The sequence below is a fragment of the Molossus molossus genome, unplaced genomic scaffold (assembly GCF_014108415.1).
Source record: "Molossus molossus isolate mMolMol1 unplaced genomic scaffold, mMolMol1.p scaffold_m16_p_7, whole genome shotgun sequence".
Lineage (NCBI taxonomy): Eukaryota > Metazoa > Chordata > Mammalia > Chiroptera > Molossidae > Molossus > Molossus molossus.
Genome location: NW_023425401.1, coordinates 33,918,191 through 33,940,716, shown reverse-complemented (window position 1 = coordinate 33,940,716; position 22,526 = coordinate 33,918,191). Strand labels below are relative to the sequence as shown.

Below are 22,526 nucleotides of genomic sequence, written 5' to 3'. Positions count from 1 at the left end.
TGTCTCTCGTGCACCCAAAGTAGGTCATGGGAGAGAGAACACCTGTCTAAGCTAGTTTAATTTGAGTTCATCAGAATCACCTGGAAAGGCAAGAGGAGCCAACAGAGATAGTTCTGTGCAGAGTAGACTGAAACCTGGGGCAAAGCGGGAAGTGGCCCCAGAGAATATTGTGACTGGGCATTCCCACTTTAAAAATTGTGAGTGTGTTTGACCAGAGGATTTTTTTTAAAAAACCAAGACTGAGATCAGAATTTAGGGAGCTGAAATTTCATTCAGGAGCAAGAGAACCCTCCTCCCACCCAATAAAAAAGCTGAATGGAATCGTGAAGGCAAAAACAAATTGCATTTTTTTTGTTTTAGAAATTTTTTATAATAGCAAATTTCAAAAGCACAGTACAAAGTAAAAGAAAGAGTATAGATAACTCCCATATATGCGCCATGCAGCAATTGTTAACTCAGGTCCAATCTTGTTACAGCTATACTGCTTATCTACTGTCCTTTCACCATCTCTATACCTTATACATGGAATTAATTTGAAGCATATCCAACATCTGTATTTCCTTTCAATTGGAAGGAAGATCCAGAGGCTTGATCCGATTTAGGTTCAATTATTTGGCAAGACTATGTCATGGGTGATGTATGCACTCCTGTAGGCCGATAACGTCTGGCTCTCTCTCTGGAATGTTAATGTTGATCAGGATTTAGGAAAGTCTGATTCATCTGCTATAAAGTGGTTTATCAGCTTTTTACCAGTTTTGGCAACCACTGGTGATTGTCTATATCCATAACTGTATTAGAGGAAAGTTGCATTTTGATGACCTCTCACTGATTGTGCTTATTGAATGCATAGGTTATATGTATATCTTGCCAGTAGGTTAGGATCCTCTGGATGGGAGATGAAATAGTCTTTTTACACAAGAGTCCTTTTTATTAATTAGCTGTGGGATTCGGGTGTAATTTTGTTTGTTTGTTTGCATAGAGGTCTATAAACTCACTTTCCCCATACCCACTTTTGCTCAACCGCCTCCGACTGCATGTGAAGGTCAGTCTATTCTCCAGCCTGCTTTGGTAAGATCTGCTGACTTCTGTGGGTATGACCTTCAGAGAATTGGTTGCTCCGCTGCTTAGAAAGATCCTTGAGTGCTAATGTGCTTGGTAAGAATAAATGTTGCTCCTCAGCTTGAGAGGATTTCACTTTTCTATGAAATGGTTTCCCAATATTGTGATGTTTTAGAATCATGACTATTTTTTCCTATTCTGAAAAATGTTTAGAGTTGAGAGGAAAGGAGACACTCTACCTCAATCCATACCTTGGTTGGGTAATTTGGAGAAGGGGTGGGGCTCTGTGTGGCTGACTTATTACATCCACCTCTCTTAATTCCATCCCTAGCTCCTTCTTATCTTGTCCTTGATGGAGTTATCCAAACCAAACCAAGGAAGATATTTGATACTTTCTACATTTTTTACTTTTTTTTTCTTTTCCATCACAGCCTGTGTAGGAGTCATAACAATCTTCAGAGAAATATAAGTCTTGGGTTTAAAAAAAAAAAGTAGTACTGAGACCACATTCCTGGAGGGAAAAGGTCAGGTTCTTAAATAATCTCAATGTCATAAGCAAGTGGGCCTCCAATGGAAAATCCCAGGTAAAAGGATACCTTTTCTATGCTTCTACCACTTCTTAGTTGACCCCAGAAAGCAGGTGTGATTGGTATTGTGACTTTTTCGTTGGTTCCATATTCTATGTATAAACAATTATATTCAGCTCGTCCCTTTAAACGAAGCAAAAGTTCTTGAACTTTTTTCTCCTTCCATACAGCTCCACTCTGCCACAAGAAATTAATATCCGGTGTCTTTCCAAAGCATTGATCAATTTTCCCTTTGTGGACAAATCTGTTCATATTGTTACCTTTCCCAAGAAAGAAATATGCAATTGGTTGCTTTGTACGATACATATGTTTATAATGACCCCTGAAAGAATTTTGCAGTGACTGAGCATACCTTTCCATTTGTTTGGAATCTTGGTCTAGTTTTTGGTTTTCTGGCCAGAATAACAGGGAAGCTAAGAAATAAGGTTCTGGAAATGGATAAGTGAATCCTATTTGTTGCAAGACTTCTCGAAGCTGATCTTTCAGTTTTTTAGTTGGCATCACAATTTTGGAGGTAGGTTTAATACAGTAGAGAATGATATTGGCCAAGATGAAATTTTGTTTTTCCCTTGTCTGAATTCTGACAGCGCATTGTTCAAAGAGAAACGTGTATTTTTTTACTGTATCTTCCATGGTGTTAATAGCATCTTCTTGGCTTTTGATAAGGTATTCCAAGAGCCCAGAAAACTTGTCTGCTTTTAAAACTTCTAGGCTTCTCCGAGACAGCTCTACTTGAAGTGGCAAACTAAGCTTTGACCTGAGACCACTGTTTTGTGACTCCTCTAAGGAACCAAATATATCTACATACTTCTTAAAATGTCCAGACACCTTTCTCCGAGTTCTGGACTCTTCATTTTGCTTAACGTTGTTCCTGGGTTTTAGAAGGACAAAATAATCATCAAAAAAATCAAAGGACTTTTTCAAACGACATCGCAAATTAGTTAGATAGGGAATAAAGTTCTTGAGGGCTAATTTAAATTCATTGTTTGTGTCCCCAGGAATATCACTAATTCCTGATATAAAATTGATCATGTCTCTTTTAGATAGTTCATTTCTATTGTCAAAAAAAGGAATGAACTGGAGAATCTGGATTGTGTAGAGCCCAACTTCTATCTCCCCTTGATAACCAGCAATATTGTAAATATCATACTGCCTCTTTGACTTCTGATAAGACCTTTCCGTTGCCTCATCCTCTCTGGCTTCGCTTTGCTGTTGAGATTCCTTGAATGCATCTGAGGCGTGTACTGCTAGATCCAAAAGTTCAGTTAGATCAGCAACTGAAATGTCCCTGTTTTTTTCATTAGTCTCTATCCACCATCTTATTTTACTTTTGTAGACTTGACCCAATGTATCTGAGATATAAGAATTGCTAGGTTCTATCTTTTTTGCTTGCTTTGCCCAAGTAAGGGCATTGGTAAAATCCCTCTCTTTAATGTAGAAATGTCTTGCCAAGGCTTGGCAAATGAAAGCATTTGGGTGGAACCGATGAATACCTTCCAGTAATACTTCTTTAACTGCTGCGTTCCCTTCATCTTTATGTAATGCTTCAATGAATGGGGAAAACCAAGTTCCTGTTTCACCTTCATGTTCATTGCGCTGTCTTGTGAGTAGCAGTGTTTGCATATCTTGTAAATATTTGCTCCGTCCTATACCGAGATCATAGAACAAATTTTCTGTTAGCATATTCAGCACAATTTGACTTTTATTCAATTCATAACTTATCTTCAGTTCTTTCAGTGAGCAAGTAGCAATCAAAGGGTGAATAATGCACACTCCACAGTATTTCCCACATTCTACCACCTCTGTTTTTATCAGAATTGTAGAGTAGGTACCCATCCTGTCTTCAAGTTTTTCTGGTCCCCAGAAAGCCTTCTTAGGTGTGATTCCTAAGAACTTTTCACACAGTGAAAGTGAAATGGTGGTATTAGGCACATATGAATTAAGAAGAGCCAGAAAAGAAAAGAGCTTTGCTTCCTTGGTGGAAATATCTTGTTTTTCCAGGATATTCTTGACCACATTTTCTATGTACTCTTGATTAAAATTGGTTTTCATAATCATGAAGGAATAAAAATTTTCAACGTTTTTATGTTGTGCTTCAATTTCTTTCAATTTAAGCTCAAATGCTCTCTGTTCTTTGGGAGATAGTTGTTGTATTAGGGCAATGCTATCTGAGACCTTAGCACACTTTTCAGGATTCTGTGATCTTATGCAATTTAGGATGATTACTAGAGGTTTCTCATATCGAATATGCTTATTAACTATAGCTGTTTGAATAGAGGCCTGTAGAAGATAGATATCACCTTGTTCTTCAAAATCATCAACAAGAAGCAGTACAGGTACATATTCCTGATGGTTTGCTATTCCATGAGTGATTAAATTAGTCACTTGTTTTCCAATTTCAGAAAAATCCTCTGTCTTGTTTTTCAAAACAGCACATCTGAATTTCTTCCTTAGTTCCCAGAGAATATGCATAGCCAAGGTAGTCCCACCACAGCCTGGATGATGATACAGATGAATAATTTTGACACATGTTGACTTCGAAGAATCTGCACAGTTTTGTATCATTGCTTCAAGTCTTTCATATTTTTCCCTTTTGACAAAAGGTGAAGAATACTGTTCAGAAGAAAAGTAGAAGTTCCACCATGATACTTTACCACCACGATAGAAATTTTCCTCTTTTGAAGCCTTGAATTCAAGAAATTTATTTTTGTCATTTTCTAAAGGTGTACCTTCACATTCATTTTCACAGAGAATTTCTAGAGCGGTCATGATATCCTCTTCCTTATTCAGAAGGACAGTAGATGAACCAGTAGATGGCAAAAATCTCTTTAAAGATTTAGTCACAGATTTTAATTTAAGAATAGTACCATTGATCTCTTCAAGACTTAAAGAAGAAATACATTGGCTTGAAAATTCATCTTATTGTTTTGTTAATCTTACTTCAAGTAGATCTTTCCATTTCTGATATATGCATGAGTGTACACAAATACACAATATATTTTCCATTCCTTTGAGATCTTGGTAGAAAGCACAGAAGGTCTCAATGAGGGGGTCTCTTGGGTCATCCACAGAGGAGAGTAATAGAAATACCACCAAAAACTTCCCTCTTGGCAGTATGTCTTCATGTGTAAGAAATGATACCAATTTCCTGACTTCAGATGCTTTTTCTTTTTGCCAGGAACTTGGATCTAAGGGTTCATATTTTTCACTGTCAAGGTCTAACCTGCCATTGCAGAAAATCCAGCTGGGTTGTTGGTAAAGGTTCAGACTAGAAATCTTCTCATTTGGTGTGATTTTCCCCTCCACATACATACTTGGCAAGTGAAGGTTTACTACTCGGCTTTCTTTATAAGCATTGACTACTCCCTTGCTCACAGATTCAGGATCAAACTCCAATACAGCAAACCATTTTATTTCCTTTAGGAAATCTAAGTGTTTTATTTGATTAGGATGACATTTATTTGTTACAAGAATGTACCAATCATAGTATGAATTGTCTAACAAATCCTGATTTCCTGTCAACAATTTAATAAGCTTTGGTCCCTCACTGTTTTTTATATTTGTTTTTACTCTACATTTTTCTTCTGCTTCTTTTCTACTCTCTGCCAGTGTTTTTAAATCTAATTTAAATGTTCTTAAATCTGTATTATTTTTCATGATATCTCTAGAGCTGGCCCCATCTCGCACAAACAGTGAGGATTTTGTTCTTTGTTCCCATGTTCTGTTGTTGCAATTTTGCATTTTAATCTGGAAATAGTCATGTCCACATTCAGAATATTTTGGAATGACATCTACTTCAATCACAAATCTATCAGATGGAGTACTGTTTGGCAGTAAAACTTCTACAAATCTTGGCTCTCGAATGCACTTCTTTGCTTTTTGCACCTGATGGTCTTCAAAATACTGGTGGATCATCTTATTGAAGTGGTTAATAAAGTCCTCCTTGGTGACATCAGTGACTTTCATGCCAACAATTTTTCCATGGGGTTTGTCTTTGACTCCAAAATGAATGGTGCCATTGGTCCGTGAATTCATACAAGCTGAAGCAAATCGGAAAACTTCATTGCTAAATTTCATTTTAACATCCTCTTCTGTGGCTGTTTTTGTATTTGTGAATTCTTTGAATTCATGTATTGGATCAATGAGATTGAGAGGTCCTGTTTCAGGCTGTAGACAGTAATTCAATTTGTAACGATATGGGTCACTGAATTCATCAAAAGGATATGATACACATGTCAGTTCTATGGATGGCTGCTTTTCCTTTGTGTCATCTATGAACTTATTTTTTAGTGACTTAGAAACTTGACTAACTGCACTCATTGTAGAGGCAGTAGCCATGTCTGATTTCTCTTTATCGTTTTGTTTTTGCTTTGAAATTTCTTCATTTTCCTCTTGTATCAAAGTTTTACTTTTAGTTTTAGGAGCATTTTTACTGCTCCTTTTCCTCTGACATTCCTGAATAGGATCTTCAGCAGATGATTTCTGCAATTCTTTGAATAGATGTTCTATCTGGATAGCTGGTCCATGTGTTATGCCCATATCAACGAGGTGGCTTTTAGTTAACCACTTCAGGACTGCTCCACTCACATCTTGTGCAGTCAAGATTTGCCTGTGTTTTTGATCAATGTTATGACTTTCTAACCAGCGATTTACATCCTCTTTTGTCCAGTCATCTGTATTTTTTGGCAGGTTTAGTTGTGCGGCCATTCTGATATCTGTGTATAGAAAAAGAAAAATAATTTAGTATTTTTATAAGTAAATTTTAAGTAATCAATGAATTTTTTTTATCAGATAATATGTATGTATGATGCAGTTTTAAAAGTTCGTAAGAATGTAACCCTGGCTAGTTTGGCTCAGCAGTTAGAGTGTCGGCCTGCAGTCCAGAGAGACCTGGGTTCGGTTCCTGCTAAGGGCATGTACCTTGATTGCAGTTTGTCCCCAGCCCCGGTTAGACTGTGTGGGTGGCAGCCACGTCGATTTTTTTTTTTTTTTCTCTCTCTCTCTCCTACTCTATCTGAACAAAAAATGAAAAAATGTCCTTGGGTGGATTAAAAAAAAAAAAGTTCATAAGAATGTGCATGCCATCTGGTTATCCTATTGAGAGGAAATTATCATTACCAGTTTCTTCTGTATCCTATCAGAAAAATGCCACCAAATACAAGCACCCTCCTCCCTCCCGAATGACAACATAGTATGTACTATTCTCGTCACCTTGCTTTATTCACTAACTGTATCTTGGGGCCACTTCAGTCAGTATATATAAAGATGTTTCATCCTCATTAATTCTGTTTGCTATAATGTATGTTAGTTGTATTATTTTAAAACACCCAATTCTGCTACAGAAAATAAGAGAAACAAAGGAGGATATATGAAACTAAGTATAGAAGCAAGTAGTTGTAAAACGTTATGATAGGTGTAGATAAAATATATAGAGCATGTGAATGTTAAACATAGGAAGGAATAGAAAGGCCAAATAGATATTAAATATTATTTATTATTAAGACACAACTGGAGCACTGGATATTGTTGAGGTCTTAAGTGGGTCTTAATTGGGTGACACTCACTTTATATTTTAGGTCCTCTACTCAAGAAACAAATAAAATCCAGAATAGGTTATCAGGCTAATCAATAAGTTACTGCTCTGATCAGGCACAAGTATCCCTCTGCATCTCTCTGGCTAGAGCAAGTGCATGACATTGGCCCAGTGTGTCTTCTATATGTTGATCCCCCCTTGGACAGACCTCAACTCTGGTTCTCAAAATTACACAGTTAGTGAAGAATGCTGATATAGCAGAGAGGGAGAGAGGATGTATGATCTTGTGCAACTCAGGTAAGAAGATCCTTCTACCCTTCTTGTAACTTACCCAAAGCATGTTACCCATATCTTCTTGCTTTTTGTTGTGTACCGTATTTAAATTGATTTAATAAGGCATGTGCCTTAAGCATCTTAATTTGGTGTTGAGCCATTCTGTTCCATGACTGCTGGGATAGCTTGCTGGGTAGTGAACTTGGAGGCTACTATTACATTAATTTTCATATAATAATTGATAATAGCTGATTTTTGAGCAGTAACAAATGGCATTACTATTTGATCTGCAAATTTGCAGACTAGTATCTGGAAGATTCATGGCAATCTGAGTGGCAGAAATATAGCAATGATAGAAAAAATAAAATCCAAATAACAATAGTCAGCTTTAAGTACAATCCAAAAATGGCTCCAGAATGTGAGCTATGCCAATGAATGAATCATGGGAGAAATCAAATTAATGAAGGAGATAAGCTTGGGGAATGGTGACAAATAGACTATATAGACCCACTTCCATGAGGTAATACACAGGAATATTGCTTCCCAGTGGTAGATATAAATTCAAGATTAGGATTTACCTTCCCTTTCAGACATAAAGATTCCAGAGCAGTGGTTCCAGATTAAAGCTATTATTTTAAGTTAGTAATTCCTGCATCCATACAAAGTGAAAAAAACAACAACACATCTTATGCCCTGTCCCCAGTAGGGTGTGTACGGGAGGCAACCAATTGATTTTTCTTTCTCACATCAATGTTTCTCTTTCCCCTGCCTTCTCCTTTCCTCTGTCTAAAAAAATCATTAAAATATATATATATATATATATATATATATATCTCACAGCAACAGTAATACAAAATAGGCAAAAATATGCAAAATTGATGGAAATTTTTACTCCCTAATAACATTATGACAGTGAAAAACCTAGAAGATTTAGCGCCTTCTAAAAAAAGTGAATTAGACGAAGTTTCCTTCAGCAATTTGGCCTATAAAGATTAAGAAGTTCACATTTTAAATGATCTTGGAAAAAAACGAGTGGAGGGGGAAATTGCCTTAGGTGTACGATCTTCAAAGTAACCCCTTTTATGGGACTATATCAAACTTAAGACAGTGCATCAAAATACACAATTAACAAAATGAAAAGAAAAGGCAAATCATGGAATGGTAGAAAATATTTGTAAACCATGTAACTAATATGATAATATCCAGAATATAGTAAAAACTCTTACAATGCAACAATAACAGAACAACCCAATTAAAAAATGAGTAGTAGATTTGCATATGAAAAGATGTTCAACATCAGTAATCATTAGAGAAAACCAAACCAAAACCACAATGATATATCATTTCATAACTACTGAAAGAAAAAGAAAAAAGCAACCCTAAAAATGACAAGAATTGGTGAGGATGTGGAGAAATTGTAAGGAACTCTTGAGTATTGTTGGTGGGAATATAAAATGGTGCAGCCTACATGACCCTAAAATAATGGTTAAAGCAAGTTCTCTAAACAGAAAGGAAATGACAAGCGAAGGAACCTTGGAACATTGGGAAGGAAAAAAAGAACATAGTAAGCAAAACTATTGATGAATATGATAGAGTTTCTCCCATTTGTTTTTCTGAATGGTTTGATTATTGAAGCACTGTCTGATATGGTTCTAAATATATGTAGTGGAAATAGTTAAGATAATTATAAGTGGTTAGGATAAAGGGATATACAGGAACTAAGATTTCTATACTTCACTCAAACTAGTAAAATAACACACTAGACTGTTATAAATTATATAATGCAACATCTACAGCAACCACTAAACAAAATTATGCAAAGTGATATACTAAACACTGTGGATAAAAATGGAATTGTAAAAAATTTTCAAATAACACACAGGAAGTTAAGAAAATAAGAGAGATAAAAAACAGAGAACAAATAAACAAACAAAAAAAAGGTAGACATAAGTATTAACATATAAATAACTACATTAAATATAAATAGCCTAAATACAGAAATTAAAAGACAGAATTGTTATACTGGATTAAAAACATGATCCAAGGTATCCTGTCTATAAGAAACTCACTTGAAATAAAACAATATAGGTTGAAAGTAAAAGTATGGATAAAATATATAATACAAACATTAATTAATAAACACAGGAGTAGCTATATTAATGCCAAAGAATGTAGATTTCAGAACAAAGACATTATCCCAGAAAGAGGAATATGATATAATGATAAAAGGGTTAATCTAACAAGACTCCAGAGCAATACTAAAGTGTTTGCAACAAACAAGAAAGTTGCAAATCGTTTGAAGCAAATACTGATAGAACTTTTCAGTTTTAGGCAAATCCACAACAATAGTTGGGTATTTCCACATCTTTATGTTAACAATTCATAGTACAACTAGACAGAATATTAGTGAGAATACAGAAGAATTCCACACCATTGGCCAACAGGTTTTAAATCACAGACTATGCCCTGGCCGGTTTGGCTCAGCGGTTAGTGCATTGACCCGTGGACCAGAGAGACCCAGGTTCGGTTCCCACTAAGGGCATGTACCTTAGTTGCAGTTTGTCCCTGGCCTCGGTTGGGGTCATGTGGGTGGCAACCACTCAATGTGTCTCTCTCACATCGATGTTTCTCTCTCTCTCTTCCTCCCTCTCTCCCTTCTGCTCTATCTGAAGATAAATGCAAAAAAGAAAAATGTCCTCGATGAGGATAAAAAATAAATATATCACAGACCACTCCATCCAGCAATAGCAGAATATCATTATTTTTAAGTGTCCAAGATAGACCATATCCTAAATGATAAAACAAAGTTCAACAAATTTAAAAGAATTGAAATCATACAGGATGTGTTTGTCAACTACAATGGAATTTTTATAAGAAATTGATAATAGAAAGTTACTAAACACTAAAACCACATATTCCTAAATAATTCATGGACCATAAAAAAGTCTTAAGAATAATATGCCCTGGCCGGTTTGGCTCAGCGGTTGGAGCGTAGGCCTGCGGTCCAGAGAGACCCGGGTTCGGTTCCCGCTAAGGGCATGTACCTCGGTTGCAGTTTGTCCCAGGCCCTGGTTGGGTCGTGCAGGTGGCAACCCTCGATGTGTTCCTTTCATGTCGATGGCTTCTCTCTCTCTCCTTCCCACTCTATCTGAACAAAATATGGAAAAATGGCCTTGGGTGAGGATAAAAAAAAAAGAAAGAAAAGAAAAGTCTCAAGAAAAATAAAAGCAATACATTACAATGAATGGATATAATTATACAACATATCAACATTCGGGGACATCATTAAAGCAGTGTTAAAAGAAGACTTATAGCAATAAATGCATATTTTGGAAAGAAGAAAATCCTCAAACCTATCATCTAAGCTCTTAACCCAGAAACCTAGACAACTTTGAAAAAGAAGAGCAAAATAAAACATAAGCAAGCAGAAGGAAGGAAAGAATAAATAACAGACAAATTAAATTGAAAACAGAAATATGATGAAGAAAGTCAGTGAAGCAAAGATCTGTTTACCTGAAAAGATAAGAAAATTGACAAACCTCTAACAAGACTGCAAAAGAATAAAAAACAGATAACATTTACCAATATCTAAAGTGAAATAGTGGATATCATTTTAAACGTTTTTAGACATCAAAAGGATAAAGAGGAAGTAAATGGATGGCTTCACACACATACATTTGACCACTCAAATGAAATAGACCAATTCCTCAAAAAACACAAACTTTTACAACTTGCTCAATATGAAATAGATCACATGAATAGTCCTAGAACTTTGAAGAAAACTGTATTTTTTTTAATTTTTAAAAATTTTCCCCTCAAATCTCTAGGCCCAGTGTCACTGGCAAATACTATCAGACACTTAAAGAATTAAAACTGATTCTATACAATCTCTTCTAAAAAACAGGAAAAGAGAGAATATTCACCAATTTATTTTATGAAGCGAGTACTACCCTGATAGCAAAGCCCTTGCAGAGCCAACCTCCAGGTGGTCTCCCATGGACCTAGGTTCTGTACTACTTCATGGCCAGGCCATCTCCTACAGACCCAGGTACTCTGTTTACTCCATTGCTTGGCTGAGTCCCATGGACCCAGACTCCAGATTAGCTCCATGGACCAAGGCTCCCAGTCTGCCCCAATTCCCAGGCTGGCTTTTATGGACCTAGGCACATGGCCTGTCCCAGGACCAGGCTGGATAATAACAATAATGATAATAATAATAATAACAATGTGTTGGCTAGCATATGGAGAAAAGGGATCCCTTGTACACTGTTAGTGGGAGTATAAATTGGTACAGCCATATAGCCATTATGGAAAAGAGTGTGGAGATTCTCCCAAAAATTAAAAACAGAACTACTACTGAAGAAGTAAAGGACCTCTTCACAGAAAACTACAGGTCATTGAAAAAAGAAATAGAGGAACATATAAGAAAGTGGAAGCACATACCTTGTTCATGGATTGGAAGAATTAACATCATTAATATGTCCCTACTACCCAAAGCAATCTATAGATTCAATGCAATCCCCATCAAAATACCAATGACATACTTCGCAGAACTAGAACAAACACTCCAAAAGTTTATATGGAACCACAAAAGATCCCAAATAGCCATAGCAATCTTGAAAAAGAAGAACAAAGTAGGAAGGATCACATTACCAGATTTCAGTTAATACTACAAAGCCACTGTAATCAAAACAGCCTGGTACTGGCAGATAGATCAATGGAACAGAATAAAGAAACCAGAAATTGACCCAAGACAATATGCTAAATTAATATTTGACAAAAGTGTCAAGAGCATACAGTGGAGTGAATACAGCCTCTTTAATAAAGGGTGTTGGGAAAATTGGACAGCTACTTACAAAAAAACTAAAGCTAGACCACTAACTTACACCATACACAAGAATAAACTCAAAATGGATAAAAGACTTAAGTGTAACTCGTGAATCCATAAAAATTGTAGAAGAAAATGCAGGCAACAAAATTTCAGACATCATACACAGCAGAATTTTCAGAAAATGCAGGCAACAAAATTTCAGACATCATACACAGCAGAATTTTCACTGATACAACGCTTAAGGCAAGAGAAACGAAGGAAAAAATAAACACATGGGACTACATCAAACTAAAAAGCTTCTGCACAGCGAAAGAACAACCACCAAAATGGAAAGGGATTCCACTATATGGGAGAACATAATTGCCAATGATGCATCAGATAAGGGGTTAATTTCAAAAATATATAGAGTGCTCATACAACTTGACAAAAGGAAGACAAAGAACCCAATTAAAAAGTGGGCAAAGGACCCAAATAGACACCTCTCCAAAAAGGACATACAAGTGGCCAAGAGTCATATGAAGAAATGCTCAACATCAATAATCAGCAGAGAGATGCAAATTAAAACAACAATGAGGTATCACCTCACACCTGTCAGAATGGCCGCCATCAACAAATCATCAAACAACAAGTGTTGGCGCGGGTGTGGAGAAAAAGGGACTCTAGTATACTGCTGGTGGGAATGCAGACTGGTGCAGCCACTATGGAAAACAATAAGTTTTCATAACTCAAAAATTTAAAAATTGAATTGCCATTTGACCCAGTGATTCCACTTCTAGGAATATACCCTAAGAAACCTGAAACACCAATCAGAAAGAATATATGTACCCCTATGTTCATAGCAGCATTATTTATGATAGCTAAGATCTGGAAACAACCCAAGTGTCCATTAGTAGATAAGTGGATAAAAAAGCTGTGGTACATGTACACAATGGAATACTATGCACCTATAAGAAAGAAAAATATCTTATCCTTTGAGATGGCATGGAAGGACCTGGAGAGTATTATGCTAAGTGAAACAAGTCAAGCAGAGAAAGACAAATATCGCATTATCTCACTTATTTGTGGAATATAATGAACTAAACAAACTGATGAACAAAATTGACCCAGAGACATAGAGGTGGGGTACAGACTGACAAGCCTCAGTGGAGGGGACTTCGGGGGGAGGGGAGATAAACCTCAGAACTTATATGCATGTATGCATGACCAATGGACATAGACAACAAAGCTGGGGATGGGGCAGGGGGGGATTGGGAGGAGGCTGTCAATGGGGGAAAAAGGAGAAACATCTATAACAAAAACAAATTAATGAAAGAAAAACAACTGAAAAAACAAACAAAAAATAAAAATAGAACTACTATATATGATTCAGCTATTCCACTTCTGGGTATATATCAGAAGGAAATGAAATTAGCATCTCAAAGAAATAATCTACATTCACATGTTTATTGTAGCATTTTCACAATAGCTACGATGTGGAAACAACCTAAGTATCTGTCAAAAGATGAATAGGTAAAGAAGATGTGATGTGTATATATACACAATGGGATATTATTCAGCCATGAAAAAGAAGGAAATCCTGCCATTAGTGACAATATGGATGAAACTTGAGGATATTATGCTAAGTGAAATAAGCCAGTTATTGTATCATCTCATTTGTGTATATATATATATATATATATATATATATATATATATGAGGTGAATTGCACTTCATGTGATAAGCAACTGCACAGTAGTCCACTTACTGTGTTAGGGGTTGAGCATCACTGTCAGCCAGTCAGAAGGTCGAGCCTATGCATGAATGGGCCAACAGCAGTCAAGACTCCATTACAACAGGTGGACCCATACAAAGCACACAAGGAATATTATTAGAGCATTTAGGAATGGTAATCAGGGAGCCTGAACCACTGGGTCCCACAGGTCACCTATGGCGTAAGATCATCCTACCCAGACTGGGAATCATAACAGATCTACCTAATACATAGAAACAAACTGAAAGAGGCAGCCAAAATGGTGAAACAAGAAACTAGTCCCAAATGAAAAAAACAAGAGAATTCTCTAGAAGAAGGGCTAAATAACATGGAGATAGGCAAGCTATCAGATATAGAATTCAGAGTAATGATTATAAGGATGCTCAACAGCACAAGAAAAGATAGAGAAACAATAAAAAATGACCAATCAGAAATCAAGAGTGACATAGCAAAACTAAAGAACACATTGGAAGGAATAAACATCAGATTAGAGGAAGCCGAGGACTGGATCAGTAAATTAGAAGACAGGGTAGGAAAAAATCACTCAATTAGAGAACCAAAAAGAAAAAAAACTAATAAAAAACAGGAGGACAGTTTAAGAGAGCTGTGGGACAATATGAAATGTAACAACATCCACACCATAGGAGTACCAGAAGAAGAAGAAAGTTAGCAAGGGTTAGAGAACCTGTTCAAAGAAATAGTGGCAAAATACTTCCCTAACTTGATGAAGGAAAAAGAACCCAGAAATTGACCCAAGACATTATACTCAATTAATATTTGACAAAGGAAGCAAGAGCATATAATGGAGTAAAGACAGTCTCTTTAATAAATGGTGGGAAAATTGGACAGGTACATGCAAAAAAAAAAAAAAAAAAAAAAAGAAACTAGACCACCAGCTTACACCATACACAAGAATAAAATAAAAATGGATAAAAACTTAAATGTAACTTGTGAAACCATAAAAATTCTAGACAAGTAGGTAGGCCGCAAAATCTCAGACATTACACCTAGCAAAATTTTCACTGACACATTGCCTAGGGCGAGGGGAACAAAGAAAAAAATTGATAAATGGGATTACATCAAACTACTAAGTTTCTACAAAGCAAAGAAACCAGCATCAAAATGAAAAGGGAATCCACTCTATGGGAGAACATATTTGCCAATGATATGTCAGATAAGGGTTAATTTCTAAAATATATAGAGTACTCATACAATTCTGTGGGGTTGGTGGGTTGGAAGATGGATGATTTGTAACCTTGTGTTAATGCATTCTTGCTATCTGGCCAGCCCAGGTGCAATTGAGTGCTTCATTTGCATGTGAATAAGATAAGGTTTACATGGGTGGACTAATGGTCCTAGGACTCAAGAATGTCTGTGTTTATTATCTTTTAGTTTCAAAGTCTCCTTCTGCTGTAAAAAGCAAGAGACAAAGCTAGGCTTTATAGTTTAGAGAGACACCATCTCAAGGAAATAATTTACATAAATCCACTTGTAACCTGGGAGTACCAATTTGCAAATAAATGGGACTGCTTCCTAAGATCTGGAGCATTTGCTGTCCTGTAAAGCTCCCCCTCACTCCAAGCAGCCTGTGCTTGTAGTTTCATTGCATTGCACTGATCCTGGCAGACTGAGAGATGGCAAACTCAACAAAAGGAAGGCAAACAATCCAATTAAAGAATTGGGAGAGGACCAGAATAGACACCTCTCCAAACAGAACATACACATGGCCAAGAGACATATGAAAAAATGCTCAATGTCACATCAAATTAGAATGACTAGGAGATATCACCTCACACCTGCTAGAATGGCTGCTATCAACAAATCATCAAACAACAAGTGCTGGTGATGATGTGGAGAAAAGGGTACACTAATACATTACTGGTGGGAATGCAGACTGGTGCAGCCACTATGGAAAACAATATGGTGTTTCCTCAAAAAATTAAAAATTGAACTGCCATTTGACCCAATGATTCCACTTCTAGGAATATATCCTAAGAAGTCTGAAACACCAATCAGAAAGTGTATATACACCCTTATGTTCATAGCAGCGCTAGTTGTAATAGCTAAGATCTGGAAATAGCCCAAGTGTCCATCAGTAGATGAGTAGATAAAAACACTGTGGTACATTTACTCAGTGGAATACTATGCAGCTGTAAGAAAGAAAGATCTTTTACCCTTTGAGATGACATAGAGGGACCTGGAGAGTATTATGCTAAGTGAAAAAAGCCACTCAGAGAACGACAAGTATCATATGATCTCATTTATCTTTGGAATCTAATGAACAAAATAAGCTGACAAGTAAAACTGATCTGTGGACATGGAAGTAGGGAACATACTGACAAACCTCAGCAGGAAAGGGTGTGGAGAGCGGGAACAGATAAACCAAAAACTAATATGCATCTGTAATAATTTCAACAATGAAGATAAAAACTTGTAAGATACAGTGTCAATAATACTTAGAGAGGATATTTATAGCCTAAATGCTTTATAAAACTAGAAGAATTATTTAAAAGTATAAACTAAGTGTAAATTTAATACGTTCGAAGAAGAACAGAATAAAGCAGAATTAAGTAGAAAAAAGAAGAAAAAAATAAAGAGCAGAAATTTATTTAATGGAAAACAAAGTTATAATAGAATCAAAGAAGCCCAAAAGTTGTTTTTGGTAAAGAGTAATAAAATTGACATACCTATGGAAAGAGTGATCAAGAAATAAAAGAGATGGCACAATTAATATCACATGCTATAAATTTGAAGACTGAAGTGAATAGAACAAGTTTCTGAAAAATATACTTACCAAAACTGACTTAAGAAATGGAAGGAGTCCCACTTCCCAGTGTGATGTAGTAGATTCCAGCAGGCCACCAACACTCCCACTTTAACAACTAGATTAAAAAAAAAGTCAGATACATCCCTCAGAAGAGGGGATGGGGGGTGGGAGGGGGGGGAAGAGATAAACCACAGAACTTATCTGCATGTATGCATGACCAATGGACATGGACAACTAAACCGGGGATGGGTGGAGGTGGGGTGGGGTGGGGGGTGCCAATGGGGTAAAAAGGTAAAATATCTGTAACAAAAAAATAAATAAAAATTCATAAAAAAAAAAAAAAGAAAAAATGAAAACAACAACAAAAAAAGTCAGATAAATTACAAAACATATTTTTGAAGTCAAGACAGAGTTGTAGATGACAAGGACTGAGTGAACTAAAATTCCAGAGAGGGAAGATCCCTTCTTAGGTAAGTTTTGGTCTGGGGTTGAAGACTTGGCCTGCTGGGAGGAAGATAAACCAGTGGGTAGAATTGGAATCTAAAAGTGTTCCAAAATCTTTAACCATCATGGTGAAGTAAAGTAAAACTACAATGAAATACTACTACATACCTAGCAATATGGCTAAAAATAAAGCCTGACAATACCAAATGTTGGTGGTGAGGTAGAATCAATGGGATGCTCATACATTACTGGTAGAAATATAAATTGTTTTAGACACTTTGGGAAACTATTTGGCAGTTTCGATAAAGTTAAATGTGCCTGTAACGATAGAAAACATAATGTAGGATTCCATTTATGTAAGTTCAAGAACAGGCAAATTAATCTATTGCACTAAAATTCAGTGGTTACCTTCTGACAGGGCAACATTTTTTAGGGAGTGGCACAAAAAATGTTTTGTGAAAATGAATAAAGGAAGCAGCACTATTTACAATAGCTAAGATCTGGAAACAGCCCAAGTGTCCATCAGTAGACGAGTGGATAAAAAAGCTGTGGCACATATACACAATGGAGTACTATGCAGCTGTAAAAAAAGAAAGATCTCTTATCCTTTGAGATGACATGGACGGACCTGGAAAGTATTATCATAAGTGAACCAAGCCAAGCAGAGAAAGACAAATATCACATGATCTCACTTATTTGTGAGATATAATGAACAAAACAAACTGATGAACAAAATAGACCCAGAGACATAGAAGTAGGGTACAGACTGATAAACCTCAGAAGAAGGGCTGGGGGGGATAGAAATAAACCACAGATCTTATACACACATATGCATAACCGATGGACATGGACAACAAAGCTGGGGAAGGGGTGGGGGATAGGGAGGAGGGTGTCAGTGGGGGAAAAAGGAGAAACATCTGTAACAAAAATAAATTAATAAAAAAAAAAGAAAATGAATAAAGAAAACCTCATTCAACATGGAGCTGGGAAGCCATGAAGGGAGAGCTCTCCTTTTCTGTTCTTGTTTCAGTAATAGCAACTGCCTTTCCCTCAGTGCCCATAAGAAACTGCCACAACCTTGTACAACTCCCCATCCAGGGAATGTGCTCCTGTTAAAACAACCCTTCCCAATATCCTCCAAGAATCCCCTCCCAAACAGACCTCCCTTCTGTCTTTTTGTACTTGCCTGTGGTCTGACATAGTTTGCATTTCCCGAATTACAATTCCTCTTCTATTCCTAAATAAATTCATTTGCTGCTTGATAACCTTTGTTGTTTAATTTTTAAGACTGATAATTTTATATCTTGATCTCATTAGTGGTTACACTGATGAATATACAAAAATTTCATAGAGCTGTACCCCTTCAGATTTGTTCTTTTTGTTTGTTTGTTTGTTAATCCTCACCCGAGGATATTTTTCCATTTATTTATTTTTTAGAGAGAGAGTGCAAGGAAGGGAGGGCGGGAGGAAGAGAGAGAGAGAGAAACAGCACTGTCAGAGAGACACATGGATTGGCTGCCTCCTGAATGACCCCAACCTGCAAACCAGGTACAACTTCAGACCCTTGAGTAGGCATGCAGACACTCTAACCATTGAGCCAAACCGGCCAGGGCAAGATTTGTTCATTTCCTATAAATTATACTTCATGTAAAAAGCCAAAGACACCTCCAAAATTCATGGTAAAATAAACTGATGAATAAAATAAAAGAGGTACTTGCATAAGAAAAGATAATGGTATGTTACCAATCAAGGATAATAATGAGCTCAGTTCTGGGCACCTGAAGTCTGAAAGTTATTACTAGAGATTTATTATTGCAGCCTCAGATCGTGGGATTAGCTTTTAGTTTTACATACCACTGTTGATTCCTACTGGTTTTATATCATCTGAAACCTGATCCCACTTTCCTCTAGCAACTCTGCTATGTGTCATTTTCATGTGTCTATCTGCTAAGTCTTATCTACTCCACCCTGTTGCACCCTGTTGTAATGTCTAAAGCAGGGGGCCCCTGATCGTTCTGTTGTTATCTGTGTTCAGACTCCTGGATCTTCATACCAGGCGTTCTGAGGCCCCAACTCTTGCAACATCCTACAAGTATACTACAGGGGTTTCCCTGATTTCCAATAACAGTTTTATAAACTGAGCCCTAGTCTGCTCTGCAAAACCTCAAAAATCAGACTACGAGACTGAGCGTTGAATTAGATGGATTAGTTGATTTGTGCATGAGCTGCATACCGTGTACCTGTGAAAACATAAAGCCAGGTGAAGGGGAGCTGGGCCTGAATGTCTGGTTGGGAATGTGAGCAAATAAATAAGAAATGGCATTTAACTGTTTTCTCTACCAGATTATGGATATTTTCTGTTTTTATTTAAATTAAATTCACTGGGATGACATCAATCAATAACATCATATAAGTTTACAAGGGTACAGTTCTATAAAACATCATCTGTATATTGCATTGCATGCTCACCACCCAAAGTGTAGGCTCCTCTTGTCACCATGTATTTGTTCCCCTGTACCCCCTTCATCCTCCCACACCCTGTTCCCCTCTGGTAAGCACCATACTGTTGTCTGTGTCTGCGATCTTTACGTCATGATTGACGGCTTGCACTTTCACACTGCTTCCTCTAAAGCCTTTTATAGAGTCTTGATAACAAGACTTTTAAGAACCTACTTTTAAAAAATTGTTGAAGATGCTACTCTGGGAGAATATTAACTAGAGCAGCTATTTTCAACTGGTGTGCTGCATGAATTTTTACAACATGTAATAAATACCTGATTATTTAGTCAAGGGCACTGACCTCTTTTCCCTTAGGAAATAAAAAATGACAACAGCCCAACACCATAGCCATCCAATATGAATGAATCAAAATCACAACTATTTATTTTGTCAGCTTGGCAAAATATATATTTTTTGGTGGGCCGCAGAATTTTAGTAATTAGTTCATGTGTGCCTAGAGATTTAAAAAAAAAGGGTGAAAATCACCACACTAGAGGAATGATTGCTAACTTCTATGTTTTCCACATTTACATTACTGTTTAGAGTTGTTTCACATATTAAGGATTCCCTTATATCCTCCCTTGTTCCTGAATGGTTTTACTAAACCTGAATTTTTTACTAAAAATTTTTATCTTTATTGACTTGAGAGAGAGAGGGAGAGGGAGAGAGAGATAGAAACATCGATGAGAGAGAACATTGATTGGCTACATCCTGCATGCCCCCCCTCTGGGGATTTATCCTACAACCTGGGCATGTGCCCTGACTGGGAACTGAACCTCTTTGTTCATGGGTTGACACTCAACCGCTGAGCCACACCGGCCAGGCCCTAAATGGTTGTTAGATGATTCAGAAAGTCATGCAGGATCAGGCATATGTGAAAACCCCTGGGTAAAGAAATCGGGGGGAAGGCTAATTGGGGAAGATAGAAGCTGGCAAAAAATGAAGCCATGGAGTCAAGTTAGTGCCTAAAATAACTTTTCAATTTTACAGATTTCATTAGAAGGGATCTGAATTTTTGTTTCTGAGCTTCTCAGCGACCCGTACATAAAAGGGAACAATCTGTTACATGATTGAAAATCTGTTACATTAACTGAAGGGTTAGCTGTAGGGTTTGCCATTTTCTAAAGAGAATTGAATGTCAGGCCTTTATTTAGAAATGTCGCCCCCCACCCCCTTGTTCCCTGAATTGGAGGACATCAGACATAAAACCTGGAATCTTGAACAAAAGCATATAGCTGCCATAATTTCAAGGATTTCCTCTAGCAGTTTGTCTCTCTCTTTGCCTCTCTGTCTCTGGTTTGTCTCTCTGTATCTATCACCTGACACTAAATATCTGACCATCTTTGGGGGGTTTAATTTTCTGGCACCTTCTTGCTTCTTAGAGTAGATGGTGGCCAGTATCTTGGATTATTGTGAAGCACATCTTTCAATTTTCATGATATGTTCTTTCTGAAGATGCTAATGCCTTGGAGGATTTCATCAGTAAAAGTGCCTTTAGTTTACAATTGCATCTTTTGTGGAGTGTTATGACTCCTTTTTCAAGTAATATAAAGCTGAGCCCTGTCCCAGCAATGAAGTCTAGACTATCTAGGCTTAAATATTAGTTTTGGTTTGAGGTATATTTCAGTTTTCTAATTGAAAAGTAGATTCCTTCCTATTCAATAAAATGCTGCTGTAGAGAGTGGTAATAATATTAATAAGAGAGATTTGCAATACTTACCTTGATTGTCTTGCAAATGTCTTCTCATAAATGAGAGGAACACCACGTATTTTAGGTCTGTGTTTTCTTCCTCCTGCAATGTCAGAGAGACATTTCTTCCTTCAGTTTTCCTGAGTGTGTATTTATATTCTGCTTTTACCTCAGTCCGAGGTCTAACTGGCTCAGAAACAACAGGGTGTATCTCAGATATGGGCGAGTCAGAACTGACAGGCAGATAAAGGGAAGGAAGCCTGTGGTCTGCTTTTGGTTTCGTTTTCCTAGTTCTGATTTTATAGAAGTGACTTTGCTCTGTGAAATGCTCTTTTTTTTTTTTTTTTTTTTTGTAAGCCCTTACTCTGCCACCTTCTGGTCTGTTTGCTGAAAATCCAAAGATTTCAAATCTGTTCTTTGCTTGAATTTTGAGGACTGCTGTGAGCCTTGTCTTGGGTGCAGACAAACCCTGTAACAGGCTGAGTGCATCCCCTGGGAATACCAGTTTTCCTTATTGTTGGGAGCCATGTGAAGTTCCAGGTAGGAATCAGCTTAGGCTGGTCTTTCCCTAGCCTTCCAAGGTGGGTTCACCATCCTGTGTGTTCCAAAGTGTAAAGGAATGGCTTTCAGACACTCTTTTGAGGGCTGGCCAAGGTTTGGACCTTGCGTAGCCTCTTTGTAGGGATTTATCTTTTTAAGGTTAGTCTTAGGGCCAGGAAGAGACTGCCTAAGAGCCACACACACCAAAATAACATTAAAAAAATTAACAGCAGCTGTACAGAAGAAAGATTTCTTATCTTTTGAGACAACATGGAGGGACCTGGAGAGTATTATGCTAAGTGAAATAAGCCAATCAGAGCAAGTCAAATACCATACGATCTCACAAATATAATGAACAAAATAAGCTTAAGAACAAAGTAGACCCAGAGATGTAGAAAGGAGTACAGTTCAGACTGACAGACCTCAGAGGAGGTGGGGTGGGAGGCAGGAGGGATGAGAAAAACCACGGAACTTCTATGTATATATGTGTTAACAATGGATTTAGACAAAAGTGCTTGGGGCAGGGGGTGGGATGGGAAGGAGAGTGTCTGG

General features: G+C 37.1%; 1 protein-coding gene across 1 annotated transcript; it reads right to left on the bottom strand.

Annotated features, from left to right (window-relative positions):
• Positions 1 to 644: 644 nt before the first annotated feature.
• On the bottom strand, positions 645 to 21,652 carry SAMD9 (sterile alpha motif domain containing 9). Its single transcript, XM_036247044.1, is given in 3 exon segments — positions 645 to 6,361; positions 16,829 to 16,916; positions 21,465 to 21,652. A coding segment is annotated over 1 exon segment (4,761 nt). The 5' UTR covers positions 6,354 to 6,361; positions 16,829 to 16,916; positions 21,465 to 21,652; the 3' UTR covers positions 645 to 1,592.
• Positions 21,653 to 22,526: the final 874 nt, after the last annotated feature.